The 16001-nt window shown below is 35.2% G+C and overlaps 1 protein-coding gene across 9 annotated transcripts in view; it reads left to right on the forward strand.

The window, feature by feature from the left end:
- Window positions 1-16001, forward strand: part of LOC148167839 (phosphatase and actin regulator 2) — an 83042-nt gene that overhangs the window by 61452 nt on the left and 5589 nt on the right. For all 9 annotated transcript variants that reach the window (XM_088044843.1, XM_088044848.1, XM_088044844.1 and 6 more), the window contains 2 exons: window positions 15413-15595; window positions 15648-15887. In XM_088044843.1, the coding sequence (XP_087900969.1) occupies window positions 15413-15595; window positions 15648-15887 (423 nt within the window). The remainder of the gene's footprint in view (window positions 1-15412; window positions 15596-15647; window positions 15888-16001) is intronic.

Raw genomic sequence — 16001 nt, forward strand, 5'->3', positions numbered from 1 at the left:
CAGATTTTAGAAATTTTCATTTTTGAGGCCAAGCAAAAATTGTAGACAACTTTCTCAAAAATTTGTAATTTTGGTAATTTTTATGCTACAACTATGAAATTTAAGGTAATTACTATTTTTGAATCATTTATTGAATCTACAAAATTGCAAAATCTTAAGGCAAAAAACACAGATTTTAGAAATTTTTATTTTTGAAACCAAGCAAAAATTGTAAACAACTTTCTCAAAACTTCGTAATTTCGGTAATTTTAATGCTACAACTATGAAATTTGGGGTAATTACTATTTTTGAATCATTTATTAAATCTACGAAATTGCAAAATTCTAAAGCAAAAAACACAGATTTTAGAAATTTTTATTTTTGAGATCAAGCAAAAATTCTAAACAACTTTCTCAAAAATTTGTAATTTTGGTAATTTTAATGCTACAAGTATAAAATTTGAGGTAATTACAGTTTTTAAATCATTTATTAAATCTACAAAATTGCAAAATTCTAAAGCAAAAAACATATTTTGGAAATTTTAATTTTTTGAATTTTCAACATTCAACCAATTTCAACCTCCATTTTTCGACCTTTTTAGGCTTTAAATTTTAGGAGCTTTCAAACTCGCAAGCCCTTAGGCTTTTCAGGTTTTACTTTTAACTTTTCGTCAGGTTTCCCAATTTCACAAAACACATTCTGTCAGAGTTCAATTTTCATGAGAGCTCTTCAGTTTGCAGTTTTTAATTCGTTGCGAAGAAAAACTAAAATTTCGTTTTCCCGCCGCCACAACAACTTGTGTTTTACGGCCAACCAGTTAACGAATTCCAGAAGTATTGATCGATCTCACCCGCAAAAAACACATTTTTTTTGTTTTCAATTCACCGAAGAACGCGCCAAACATTTTATTTCTTTCCAAATGATTCAATAATCCTGTTAGAAGGAGCGACTCGTGTAGGATTCCAATTGGAATGAAAGAATATTTCGGCGCTGAAAATTGAAACTAATGTGAGTCACCCTCGGTATAAATCTGCGCGCATACATGGTCGTTACCTTCTTCGCTTTTCTTCTGATCGATATTTAAGTTTGCACAGGTACTGGTCTTGTGACAAACACTCCAGACGAGGGCTCTTGGAGGTAAAACGGTTCAATTTGGGGGAAAGTGATGAATTATCGTGTCGCGGAGTCGTTTTTGTTTCGGATCGGAGAGGAATTGAGTCGTTATGGGGCATAAATTTGGCGATTGGGGTGGAGGTGGCGGTTTACAAGGCATCGATTAGGTGGCTGAGCAGGTGGCAGACCATCTGTTATGTCTAAGGAGCGGCGATAAAATGAACACAACTAATCTTTAATCTAATAAAAAAATTTCAGATGTTTTCACGCGACAGAGCAAAAGCTGGATTTGTTATTCCAATTTCGCGTTTTTGCATTTTTGTATGAATTTTTCCTCCGGGGGTGAAAACTCCAAACACTACGAAACGAATCGAAAATTATAAATATTTGATGCGCTGTCATAAATTGTCGCCAGGTCGGTCACGGAAGTGGAATCCATTAGACGGAAAAATGAACGTGACAGAAGTTAATCGTCGCCAATGCGATTCTTTTAGTTCGAGCCAAAGATTAAAAGAAGGTTTAGGACTGAATAAATTATGTGGTGTTGACCGTGAACTTTTCGTGTTCGAATGGTATGCAAAATTTAGTTAAAATCCTCCGATTTTGTTCAAAAATTAATGCCTAATTTGTATTGATGGAAAAAATACGGCGAAGATATAAACAGGAGGTTCTAATTTTTACTAAAAGCTCGAACTCTCGCTTTAATTTTTAGAAATTTCTTTTAACCCCGTGTAAAAACGAAATGCGATCCTTCCAAACCAAACAACCCCGTTTTTCCAAGTGTTATCCTCTTTTCCATCCAAATTATTGGTCAAAGAGATTCTTCGGGTCCACGCTTTGGAGCAACATAAACTTTTATTTTCACTTTCCCGCGAACGAAACACCAAAAACATTTGGACAAGCCTCTACAAACACTAAAAGCCCCCTCTAAAAAACGATCGGACTAGATCTAATTTACTGGTACAACTTGTGCTTTGAAACTGCGCAAACCTCTCCACCTAATTGAGATGAGAAGTAATTTAAAGTGTGAATGATAAAAATAAGTTTGAAAATGGCGAGATTCAAGTTTTTTGTTTCCCATCGACTTATCATATCCTAACGCGATTACACGGGAACTTAATTTTTAATTAACCTCCCTTGTACCTTGGATCGATCCGTCCCTGTTGCTCTGTTCACGTTTGCGAGCGCGAATAAATCAAAAGGGCTTGAATTAAGCGCCGTTTGGAGGCAGCGACTTATTTCGCATCGCTGTAATGAATTTGCGATGATTTTTTACCATTTTCCATGCACCAGACAGAAAAGTTCTCTTTATTGAGAGGCGAGGGCGGGGGATCGATCGCTGGGGCTGCATAACAACAAAATGCGTCAATAATACCGGTAAATATGATGGAGACAAATAACGTTTTTTCCATTTTTTTCTATCTTGTATTCTTAATTCTGTGGATTGTTCGAACCAGCAACCAAAAAACTGCTTCCACATCAGGATTGTCAACTCTGAGGAAATTTTCCTAGTTTAGGGGATTTTGAGGGGTAAAGGAACATGGAGATTTTTTTCTATTGTCCACTCATTAAACAGTTAAGTTGGCAGCACTCCTAGCAATTTTTATTGGTAACAGTTGGCACTAAGAGCGTTTGACCTTGACGCAACTCTGGCGTGCGAAGAACCTAATTGTCTTGCCAAAACTTGTTTAATCTCTATTATAAACTTCCTGTTGCAACAAATGTTTAATTAGTTATTTATTAATACACTCAACTTTGACAACGTGTTAACCTCAAAAATCACTACATTCAATTTTGCCCTAATTTTTTCCCTAAAGATTTGAAAGTCTGATTTACACCCAAAAATTTTTGAAAATTTACACAGGAGAGTGGACTGATAGCAATGAGCTGGACTTTAGCAGTTTTTAGCTTGCAAATGTGCACTTTGAGAGTTATTTTTGTATTTTTTTCTATCTTGTGTTCTTAATTCTGTGGATTATTCGAACCAGCAACCAAAAAACTGCTTCCACATCAGGATTGCCAACTCAGGGGAAATTTTCCTAGTTTAGGGGATTTTGAGGGGTAAAGGAACATGGAGATTTTTTTCTATTGTGCGGAAAATTTAGCAATTTATACAGCGTGTTTTAAAAAGATTTTTATCTAGTCGCCTATGATTTTCCGTACAAATTGAAAAATGCCGCTTTACAAAGATAATGTTACATAACCTCATAATACTTTTCAAAAATTATTAGGTGGACACTGATTTAAGACAATTGGATCGGTAAAGGGATAAAACTGACTCACCCTCTGCTTAATTTTTCCTTATTGACGATATATGACGTTTGACAAGTGACACTCTTGACAAAAGTTCAAAGTAGTTCAACAGTACAATGTGAGCGGCACAAAAGAAATTACTATCGCTTAATTAAAATTTTAAATATCAAATCAACTGACGGCTCAAAATGGTGAATTGTCCTTAATCCTTTTATGACCCTATAAATCTACAAACGGTAAAGAAAATGACAATAAAGCTTGAGGCACATTTTAAAATGTCATAAAAGTGATGTTTAAAATTTTAATTCCGCGTAATTTCATGGACTAGATGAAAACCATTTTGAAACAAGTACTAAACCTGAATACTGAATAATATTTCTAGAATATTTGCTTCTTTTTTCGTAGAATTACAAAAATAGTTTGAAAGTTATTATTTTAAACATTAAAAAACGTGCATCCTTTCACTAAACATAAAAGTTACCAAGATTGATAAAAACAACAAAACAAATCTGACAGGTGGCGAGAGTGGTAACTAAATGGACAGATGAGGTTTCTAATGTCAAAAGTTTATTTCAAACTTTCAAATTCGAGTAGAATTTTACTTTGTGCGCCAAATTTAAAATGCGGCTATATGATTGGTCGTTCAGGAAAGCGAGTTACACAATGCTGAGTTGTTAAAATTTCTGCATTTCTTGCGGAACGTAATGCAAGAACTGTCATATTTGTCAAATTGTCCCAAATTGATGGGAGCACCAATAAAAATTTAGTTTTTATTTTAAGAGCAGATTAACAGGTTGGTATTTAATTATAGCTATTATATTTTTTATCTGATTCCTAAAAAAACTGACAGTTTCTTGTGAAGCAATCTTCTAAATTCCTTTTTTTATTAGTACCAACACTACAATCGTCCCCTACTTTACAACTGTCTAGGGAGATTTCTGGTGAGAAATCAAATGTCAAATTAGTGACATTTATGAAAATTACGCAGTTTTTCTGTTAAAAACGTCTTTTTGACAGCCAGTTGGATTGCAAATCAAAGGATTAACGCTGATAAGACTTAGCACAGCCTAGAAGGCCGTTATGTGTAATCAAATTGTCAATTAGACAACTAACTTATTTTATTTATCACCAGAAAATCAACTTGGGCAACATTGCCGGTCACACGAACTTTAACTAATTATTTTTAAAGCCAACTGATTATTAAAATTGCTTATTTGTAAATCGAAAAATTTTCTACTGGAAAAATGATGTATAGAGTTGCGACCGAATTATTTTGGACATCATTTTATTGACATTTTGAAAATTTGAGTGTAGTCAATGCATTACTGTTAATTTGACGGGTAATTTTCAATCAATTTTGTCAATTTCAAAAGTGACAATTATAATAAAATTTATGTATAACACTTTGTAGCGTTCAAAACGACTATAGGTAAAAGCAGTATTTTCAATAAAACCAAAGATTATGGAAGGAAATCTAAATACTTTGAGAAATATTATTCTTGGAATCAATTAATATACAGGCTGTCCCAGAACTCACGCTCCAGAGAAAAAGAGGTTATGGAGGCAACAATTTGAAACCAAAATTTCGAAACTAAAAAAAAGATTTTAGCTGAAAAAATAATCGAGTTAAGACGAAAAAACGGCAGCCAATCTCGAAGCTGAACGTAATTTGAAAATCGGTAACTATGGACACATACGTATCATTCATTGGTTAGATTGGGATGTAGTTATAGAAAAGCTATCGGGATTGGTTGTTAATTTTTTATTTTTTCTGGAATTCTATTAAACTTAATCAATTTTTGTTTTGAAATTTACCATCTGTATTGCTGACGGCACCTTTCCTTGCTGTCTGGAGCGCGACTTCTGGGAGACCCAAGTCCGGACTAAGGGGGGGGGGGGGGGGGGGGGCTAAGGGTGCTGTAGCACCGGGCCCCACTTTCCCAGGGGCCCCTTGCCACGTAAAAATTTGATATAGAAATTGAAAAAATACAAATCAAGTACGTAAGGCTTTCTTTGCATAATTTTATCGATGGGCCCCTTTTTACGATTTAGCCCCGGGCCTCAAATTTTCTTAATCCGGGCTTGGGGAGACCTATATGTTTAAAAATCAAACCTTCGAAATTAAGTTATCGTTAAACACTATAGATAGATTTCTCTAGATTCGTCCAAAAATTGAAAAAAAATTCTATCGTGAAATCAAATACAAATATAATTAGTGCCGGCCATGATTTTTGCTCTTGTTGGTGACACTGGAAGCGAAATGACATGATGCGAATTTGAGGTTAAAGTGATGTTTTTCTACTTCAATGCATTTTCTGACCCGTTTTATACTGTCAAATCCATTTACAATTCCTAGGGTGCGAACATCATAACCTTAAATTTACATTTTGTCAGTTTGGTTCCCGTGTCGCTTGGTGGAAAACAAAAATCATGGCCTGCTCTAATTATATTTTTATTTGATCTCATGGTATATTTATTCCCTTAACACAAAAAAACCTGGCCGCTCTCGGCAACAAACATCGAAGACACTTGTAGCAAGTGTATTGAGAATTAATATTTTTTTATCTCTGATACAGGGTCCAGCAACATTTGTGGTCACCCCCAAAATTGTCTTAGAGATAAAATTAAAATTAAAAATTTACATACGCTAATAGATAGTCGAAGAAGCTCTAGAAGATGACGCAACAACTTGTTCTTTATTACCGATAGTTTTGGCGTCGCGACGCCTTAAAAGTGTAATTTTATCTATTTGTGAGGGTGTTTGGAACCATTCAATATATATATTTTTTAATATAAATGTGTTAAAAATATTTCAATTGTCTTTTTTTATTGTACGCAATTTGTGTTTAAAATTGTGGAAAAAATGCTGTTTTATCAGTAAGGATAGTAAGAAGTTATTTTTTAAAACTCAATAACGTGAAATTGTTTTTTTTTTTTTTTGGGTAAACCTAATAATGTGTAAATTATTGTATTGTGTAAAATTATTGTTTATTCATTGAAAAAGCTCTTGCGAAAACACTGTGTCCGAATAGTTGAGCTAAAGTTGAGCTAAGTTGAACAAAGTATCGGTTTTTTTTAATTCCCTGTACAAAATAATAATAGTTATTAAGGCAGTAAACCTTCATATTAATCCTGACATTGTAAATGATTCGCGATGGCAGGGAGCAAGAGTATCTTTAATCGAGAGATGTATTTATTCCCGAAATGAATACAATTTTTTTTAGAGGAAAAGTGGATTTAAAGTTCTTAAAAATAACTCCCCAAGTTGGATTTTTAATTTATTACGTCAAAACTGGAAACTAATGGCCTAATTTCATGTTGACTTGCGGCATTGCAAATCAGAATTGCGTCTTAGCAATCCCAATCAAACTGTTGCTACCTTAGCAACTGCGTCAACGCAATTTTGCGCCACTGATTTGAAATCGGGCCCTAAGTTATTTTTCAATGTAAATAATTGACTATTTCTATTTGGTATCCAAAAGGTGCAACAATCAACGTTAATCAAAAGTGACCTTTATACCATAGAATGAAGTGACTTGTAAAAATTTGATGTTAAACGTAGTTGCCACTGCCCGTCATAGTTTTGAAAACAAACTTGTTAAAACAGCAATTTATGCTCAAATTTTAAACACAATTTGCATTAAATTTAAAGTGAAACTGGTCACAGTTATGTTAAAAAAAAGCAATTCGCGAGTATTTACGCAAAAACTCAAACATCGCTAAAAATTACTTTTCTAATGCATCGCGAATTTTTGCTTTAGCTTATGCAAAATTGCAAATATTTCTAAACTAAAAGACCATTTTTCCGCAAGTATAAAATATGTATTATTGGGAACATTTTCTATTTAATAAACTTTATCCGATAACTCTGACTTAAAACCGGTATTTACATTTTCACTTTTGGAACTATTCCTAATATTTTTCATAACCAAATCTTGGTGTTGACAAAAATTATCAAAAACACAATTTATTCCCAAACACCAAATTTCGTCAAAAACTGCTGACGCCCATTTGGATAGTAATGCTTACCATCATCAAAACGATGATTAAACTGCATTTTTTGACGAAATTTGTTGTTTGAGAATACAATCTATTTTATCAAGAACCGTTTTGCAATTTGTTTCCTACTTTTTTGGTTAACTGATGTACTTACATGATTTTTTGAACTGTTTGCCATTGTAAATTAAAATAATTAAAAGCAAATAATAATCTAATCTAAAGAACAAAAATTGGCCATCAACGATAAACACTCTCTTTCTGTAATAAACAGCAAGTTTGATAAAAGCTATTGACCAACTTTAATCGACAAAACTCTAGAAATTTAAAAAAGTACATTGATTTACAAGTCGAGGACAGTCAAAAACAAGTATCCAAAGATTGCAAGAATTTAAATATTTTTTTCAAGATATTTATTTATAAGTTTTCCAAACACATTTTTAATTGCTTTTGGATGATTTGAAGGTCTTATTGGTAACGTATAAAATCCACCAGTAGCAAGTAATGATTAGCTTATTAGAGACGAGGATTTTTATGTAAAATTCGTACAATTAAAGACACAAATAGAGGTTTTTAAAAAATAGTTTTTTGCATAATAACATTAAACGCCAATTTTGCTTTTCCCGAGTGGTTCTGGCTTAAAAAATATTAACTAAATATTAACCAATATAGAAATATAGAAACGTTAATTTAAAATGTTAAAATTGTTAAAAATCAATTAGGGAAGTATTTCTATTGACTAGCGGGGTGTATTATTATGAAGAGTTAATTTTTAAATCACAGAAAACAACAGAGTAAAAAAGACCCTCATGTGTCAGGTAAAAGGTTTGGTTAAAAAAAATTAAATGCGTTTTTCTCAAATAAAAATAATAAAATAATAAGTAATTTTAAAATTTCCCGGGCGACCAGTGAGGAAAAATTTCGGACCACATTTACGAAAATTACATTTTTCAATTATAAAAACTTTCTTCCATTACGTACTATGGGAACTGCAATTTTGCGGATTTTATACATACATTTTTCCTTAATTGAAAAAAAAATTACGCCCGTAAAATTTTTGCCTACTTGAACCAGAAATTTGACGGACTCAAAACGCAGAGAAACTCAAATCCTAATATTTTTAACTCATTTTTGGTCCAACACGAATTTATTGTTTCAACCGCTGGGTTTCTTAGGAAATGTGCAGGTCAAGCGACCGTTTCCATAAAGTTTATGATCCGCTCATTACCAAATCCTCGGCAATCCCTTTTGGCAGCTGTCAATCAAAGGTGTTGTTAGCGTTGCATACTTTTCAAACACGAAATTTTCCGGCAGGCTCGTAGACCCTCAAATAACAGTGTTTTCAACAGAATAACAGGGACGCTCTGTATTAATTTTGGAATTAAATAAATTGTTTTAAATTATTATCGAGGTGATTATTATTATCGGAAAAAAGAGATACATTTCCATGAAACTTTGGACTTAAGAGACAAAAATTTTATGAAAATATCTCATCATGGATTAGAATGGAGAATAATGTAGAAATCTGTCCGGTCTAAAGTAAAATACAAAACTAAAGTTGGCAACATTGTTCCACATGCAAATGCTGTATTAACTGAACCAGTGACAGGCTCCAACTTCGTACTTGAATTATTATAAGTAATAAATATTCCCCAGCACGCTTGCCTTGCATTTGCTTCCAAAGATAAATGTTGAGTAGTTAACTGCTCCGTTAATTTGTTTACAAAAATGCCTGCAATTAATATAATAAATTCTTCACTTCACTCATTTCCTGAGGGTCACACAAAAACGTACAAAAATTGTTTTTTACATGCAAACACGACATTAAAAACGGTGAAATATTAAAATAATTATTTGCATTGATCAATTGACTCGGATGCCAATATTGGTGTTAAATTGCATAACAACACGTCTGCAGGTAATTGATTATGCGCGATGTTAAGTGCTGAATCATTCAATTACATAGTTTTTCGATTTAGGTTTTCTCCAGTTGCGTCGGCGCGAAATTTTCCAAAATTTGCTCTCTGTCGTCGTCGTTCACGTGATTTACGAGCATTTCAAGCGGGGACGGGTATATTGCTTTAGATCAGCGTCTCTCAAACTTTTAAACTTGATTTTAAAATTGTGGAATCTTACGCGAAATTTCATGAAAAAATTTTCATTTATATAACTGATTTAACTGATATAACTGATAATTTTGTTTCAATTCTAAATTTCGAAAAAAGGCGAGCTAAGGATTTCAGGAATATTTTTTTGGGGCCCCACAAGTTGAGAACCGCAGCACGAGCCTACAAAATCCATAGCACCGTTCCAACAGTACCAACACAAAACACAAATACAAAACAACGTCCGTTCGATAAGTTCAAACTGTTGTGAGTCGGATCATTTTTAAGTATTTACCTACACGAATCCCAAACAAATCAAACTGATTCCGTTTATCCCAATCCAGACTCAGCGTCGTTTTTGGATTCATGAATGAGATTTATTTCGGGAGTACGCAGAGCTTTTTGTTGGATTTGCAGCGGAAAATAAATAAAACGTTTGATTTAAAATTAGACGTTGGGCGGTTTAGTGAACGATGAATGGATCGATAGAAAGTTGCAAGTTGTTGTTCGCTTTCTGTGGTATGTAGAAATGTTTGCTGGAATTTCGTGGAATTTATTTAAAAATTGGCAGGCCAAGACTGTTTCATAATTTGGCAACACTGAACAAACTATTAAAAGTGACATATTGTCAATCATCGATTGACAGTCAGTGTTACCAAACTCTCGTCGAAAGTCACGGCCTGTCCGATTTTTTTAATTGCTCGCTGTTAAATGTTAACATCTCTGTTTTTGGTTGTAATAAATTACTGACGAATTGGATTCATGTTTCTAGAGAAACTCAATTCCGTACTCATTTGCCAACTTCGATAAATGATCAAATTCGACATCTAATTTCATGTCAACTTAACAAATGGAATATTGAGTTTGTGATTTGGATTATTTAATAGTCACGCGAAATACAGCCAGTTTAGGTTGCACGTGTCCACTTTGACAGTTCAATTTCCCACTCAAACGATACAAAATTTTGAATTTTGTTTTTTTGACCGCCACTTGTAAATAACTGACCTGCTCTTTCGATTGATGTCTACATGACGTTTTCGTCCAGAAAAAGTTTCTTAAAAATTACCTTATGACCTTCTGAAAACCTAGTTTGGTTAATAACTCGTTTAGTTGCACAGCAAACTCAAGTTGTTGATGCTCATTTAACGCAGAATTTCACGCTGAATCCAAAACTGTGTTAATTTTTAACGTACGTCAACAAATAACTAAATTAGAAGTGTTTGAATTTGGAAGCTCAATTTTTCTAAAAAAAATTGTTGCAGTTTAAAATGTCCGCTTTGACAGTTCTTTTTTTATCAAAGATTGAAATCTAAATATATAATTAATTAAAAATAATAAATTTTACATTTTTTAATATACTAGAGCACATTACTATCGGTCCAGTCATTAAACAGTTAAGTTGGCAGCACCCCTAGCAATTTTTATCGATAACAATTGGCAGTAAGAGCGTTTGACCTTGACGCAACTGTGGCAAGAAATGTTTAATTAGTTATTTATTAATACACTCAACTTTGACAACGTGTTAACCTCAAAAATCGCTACATTCAATTTTGCCCTAATTTTCGTCCTTACGATTTGAAAGTTTGATTTACATCCACAAATTTTCGAAAATTTACACAGGAGAGTGGACTGATAGCAATGAGCTGGACTTTATCAGTTTTTAGGTTGGAATCTTGATGAATTCAGTTTGGAAATTTTAAAATGACAAAGTTGGCATCATTATCCCCCCAGAATTTGACATTTGTCAATTTTGACATGGAAATTGTGTCTCTAGGTTGCGTAATTATTTAGTGCAAATGGTGCGAACCCTTAAAAACATGTTTCAAGTGGAGTGAAATCTTCTTTAGAAGCGACTGCTGTTTAAAAACGGTAATAAATTTAATTTGGACACATTAGATTGACAGAACTTACACCCCAAAACCCAACTCACACAACACCTCCATTGCAACAGGAACAAATTACTCTATGAAAATTTTAGATGTGACCTTGGGTGGACATTAGCAACGTAAACCAACTGTACCGGGTGTTCCGCGAATTGCTGAGAGCCATTTTACGCTCCAATGTTATTACGGCATTATTTAAAAAATCGAATCATAAACGTGAAATTTAAAATTTCCAACTCGAAATTTCAAAGTTGGTGTTACTGAAAAGTAGAGAACTGACATTGTCTAAACTAACCTTATTTTTTAAATTTACTTGTGCGCGGATATTAAAGGTAATCACGGACCATAAAATTGCTTTAGAAAGGCTATTTGCAGTAAAAGGGCATAAAGCGGCGTTACAGTGACAGATCTTCAATTCGCAGTTACACAACCTTTAAAATTTCGAGCGGGAAATTTGAAATTTTACATTTTTTAATACAATTTTTTTACTAATGACGTAATATCATAGAATTTTAAAAATTGCTCTTAGAATAAGAATTCTCTTGAGCACAATCCGCCATTAGCCAAATTTAATTTGAAGGTTCGACAGAACAGGAAAAAAATTACATTAAAATTCCCAGATTGTTTCTCTGTTCAGCAATCCGCGGAACACCCGGTACATACAGTAAAAGTATAGTTTTGATTTTCTTAGATTCTTCACGCTTTTTACATTGTCTTTTACTGTTTCCTGTCCCACCTAAAGAAATTTCCCTGAAAAATGAGTGACATTTGGCCAACTTCCGTTGCATTTTTCTCTCTGCCAAAAAGTCGCGCTTGTTTTAAAAGACAAATGACGGTGACTAAGCCAAGGTTTTCGTGCTAATTTTGTTAAATAAACAAAAAAAAATAAAAAGATGATCTTTGAATAAACAATTCTCTTTTGCTGTAGACGAGTTGCTGCAGTATCAGTAAATAAAAAATTCTAAAACGTTTTTTTGGCTATAGAACATTGTATCTCTTTAAGCACGAAACTGGAGTAAACTAGCCTTATTAATTACTCATTGGAAGAACAGAAAGTTTGCGAAAACCGTAAAACCCGATACCTGAGTAAATGAATTTCCGTGCGCACATCTCGCGCTCGCTTCGCTCGCTCAACAATGTCGAGTCAAGGCTATCCCGGCCAAAATCTCCCGATGTTGATGTAAGGCGTCGTGACGTCACTGATGCTGCAGGACGGTAACGATCCGACCGGGCGTTCCGACGCCCACGCACACTAGTCTGAACGACGGCGCGTCGCGTCGCCAGTCAAAGCCGACTCTCCGCCGAGACCTGTTGGTCCGGATGACAGACAAACACAAAAAACGTAAATAAATAGCAAACGGTGTAATGGTTCCGTGACGTCATGAGTGGCGTCGGGTTCTTGGTGAAGACGTTCACACCGAGCGGGCGGAGGAGGAAACGCTGCGAGAAACAACAGCACAGGTTGGAACTACCCGGATATGGAGGACAATGTCAACCGGATGTTGTCCCGTATTGGGACACGGCGGTGCCCATCACTCCGCCCGCGGCTTTCCTTCCTCCGGGATACAAGAGGTCCTCGTTTCGGGGTGAGGGACGAGTTATTTGGGGGAATTTGATTATTTTTCTTCGTGGTTTGTTTAGCGCTGTTTACATTCCCAGTTTAATTATAAATGAGCGTGGAGTCGCACCTCGAAATAGACAATTTTTCAAAAGAAAAAAAACAAAATTTGAAATTCGAGTTCAGCGGTGACGACTTCTCCGCCCATAAAACCTTGCGAAACTCCCGATGGAGTCGTTTCCACTACGTTTCCAAATCGGGAATCGCCGGGGGGAGGCTGTGACGAAATGATTGATGGCGGGGTGGCGGTTTAATGATTTTTTTTGGGCGATTTCGGGTCGCCCAACTTTACGAAAATGACACCATCGGGATGATTCATTTGGAATTTTTGGATATTTTCCAAGGTTCTTTCGTCACGTGTGGAATTTCAAGCAAAGCGAAATTTTTGATACTTTTCCTACTCATTCTTTTGGCAGTTGAAAGCGTTAATTCCACAATTCGAGGGAGATTTAAGGAATTTAAAGTCAACAAAATGTATTTAAAGAGACAATTTTAATTAAAAGTTTAGGAAGTTTTAAGAACGCAAAATATGATATGTTGACAGCTTCGCAATCCTCGGATTTTTAATTTTTAGACGCTCGAAAATTCAGAGTCGGAGTTATCAATTTTCACTAATTGGGTTTTCGAAGTTTTGGTTTCTAAGATTTTCTAAAAATTTGTTCCACTCTTAATTTCTCCGACTTTTATTAATTTTGTAGATTTCGAGCTCTTTTTTGCAAATTCAAGCCAGAAACCGGCGAAAATCAGCGAGAAATCGTCGTTTTGCATCGAAATAAGCGAATTTCTCTAAGAATTTTGATGATTTCGTACAGATTTCTGCTGTTTTCTTGCAATTCAGCCGTTGAATTTTGATGAAAATTGATTTCGCAATCCTCGGATTTTTAATTTTAAGACACTCGAAATATTCAGGGCCGGAGTTATCAATTTTCACTAATTCTCGGGTTTTCGAAGTTTTGCTTTCTAAGATTTTCTAAGAATTTGTTCCACTCTTAATTTCTCAGACTTTTATTAATTTTGTAGATTTCGAGCTCTTCTTTGCAAATTCAAGCCAGAAAACGGCGAAAATCAGCGAGAAATCGTCGTTTTGCATCGAAATAAGCGGATTTCTCTAAGAAATTTGATGATTTCGTGCAGATTTCTGCTGTTTTCTTGCAATTCAGCCGTTGAATCTTGCTAAAATTGATGGTTTTGTAGATTTCGAGCTTTTCTTTGCGAATTCAAGCCAGAAAACGGCGAAAATCAGCGAGAAATCGTCGTTTTGCATCGAAATAAGCGGATTTCTCTAAGAAATTTGATGATTTCGTGCAGATTTCTGCTGTTTTCTTGCAATTCAGCCGTTGAATTTTGATGAAAATTGATTTCGCAATCGTCGGATTTTTAATTTTTAGACACTCAAAATATTCAGGGCCGGAGTTATCAATTTTCACTAATTCTTGGGTTTTCGAAGTTTTGCTTTCTAAGATTTTCTAAGAATTTGTTCCACTCTTAATTTCTCAGACTTTTATTAATTTTGTAGATTTCGAGCTCTTCTTTGCAAATTCAAGCCAGAAAACGGCGAAAATCAGCGAGAAATCGTCGTTTTGCATCGAAATAAGCGGATTTCTCTAAGAAATTTGATGATTTCGTGCAGATTTCTGCTGTTTTCTTGCAATTCAGCCGTTGAATTTTGATGAAAATTGATTTCGCAATCGTCGGATTTTTAATTTTTAGACACTCAAAATATTCAGGGCCGGAATTATCAATTTTCACTAATTCTTGTTTTTTTGAAGTTTTACTTTCTAAGATTTTCTAGGAATTTGTTTCACTCTTAATTTCTCATTATTAATTTTCTTGAACTTTGATATATCCTTCAATTCCCTCAATTCTTGGATTCTTGAAATGATGAAAATAAGCTTAGATTTTCTTGAATTTCAAGAATCTTGTGGATTTTTTATTTTGGTTCTTGCAAGAGATCTTCCACTCTTGCAACATTATAAATAGATTAGGTGTGTGACTAGAAATTTATAATTAGAATGAACGGTTTTTTGTCGCCTATTGTTCGGCCGACCCAATTTTCTTTACATGACTCACACTGTAAAGTCCAGCTCATTGCTATGAGTCCCCCCTCCTGTGTAAATTTTCCAAAATTTTTGAGTGTAAATCAGGCTTTGAAATCTTTAGGGAGAAAATTAGGGGAAAATTGAATGTAGCGATTTTTGAGGTTAACACGTTGTCAACATGGCGTGTATTAATCAATAACTATATAATTAGATATTTATTGCAACAGGAAGTTTTTAATTGAGATTTAACAAGTTTTGGCAATGTGGTGCAAGACGATTAGCTTCTACGCATGTCACAGTTGCGTCAAGGTCAAATAAAAATTGCTAGGGGCTGCTGCCAACTTAACTTTTTAATGAGTGGACCGATAGTAATGTACTGTTGGCAGCACTGAAATTTCTCCAGCTGACGTCGTTTTTTGTTTCCAGAGCCGAAGAAAGAAAAGACTGATGGAACGGCACATAACGGCGCTTTATCCCCCAATGGAGACACGCCGTCTCAAGTTACCCACCCTCCAGGAATGGAGGCAACTCCGGGTAAACCGGAGCGCCCCAACACCTTAGGACACGGGCGGCTGACGAGGCGACTCTTGTGCTACCACAGTGAACATTGTGAGTAAACAAAATGGCCGTGAAAATGGCGGTTTCAACAGCTTGTTTCCAGTCAACGACGGTCAACAAGGTCCCCCCGGCAGCACGCCGCCCCCTCATGAGAAACAGCCCCACAACATACCTCCGCCCCACATGTCGGATCCCGGCTTGATGCTCTCTGACTTGCCAGAGCCGCCCATTCCTGTATCAGAAATTGGGCCCATCCCACCACCGCCGATGTTCAGTTCGCCGAGTCCGGTGCCGAATCGGCTGTCGCCGCCGCCGCCACAAATGGGCGACTACGACTACGAAGGTAATTAGATTTGGTGGAGGCGACGAGAGGCAGCTGCGTTTTAAAATTGAAACGTCAGTTGGGAGACGTGTAATTGGTTGAAAAAAACTTTGAAGACAGAGCCGGATTTGATGG

This window comes from Gnatocerus cornutus, chromosome 9 (genome assembly GCF_029298725.1).
Source record: "Gnatocerus cornutus isolate USDA-ARS CGAHR chromosome 9, icGnaCorn1.1, whole genome shotgun sequence".
In the NCBI taxonomy this organism is placed as follows: domain Eukaryota; kingdom Metazoa; phylum Arthropoda; class Insecta; order Coleoptera; family Tenebrionidae; genus Gnatocerus; species Gnatocerus cornutus.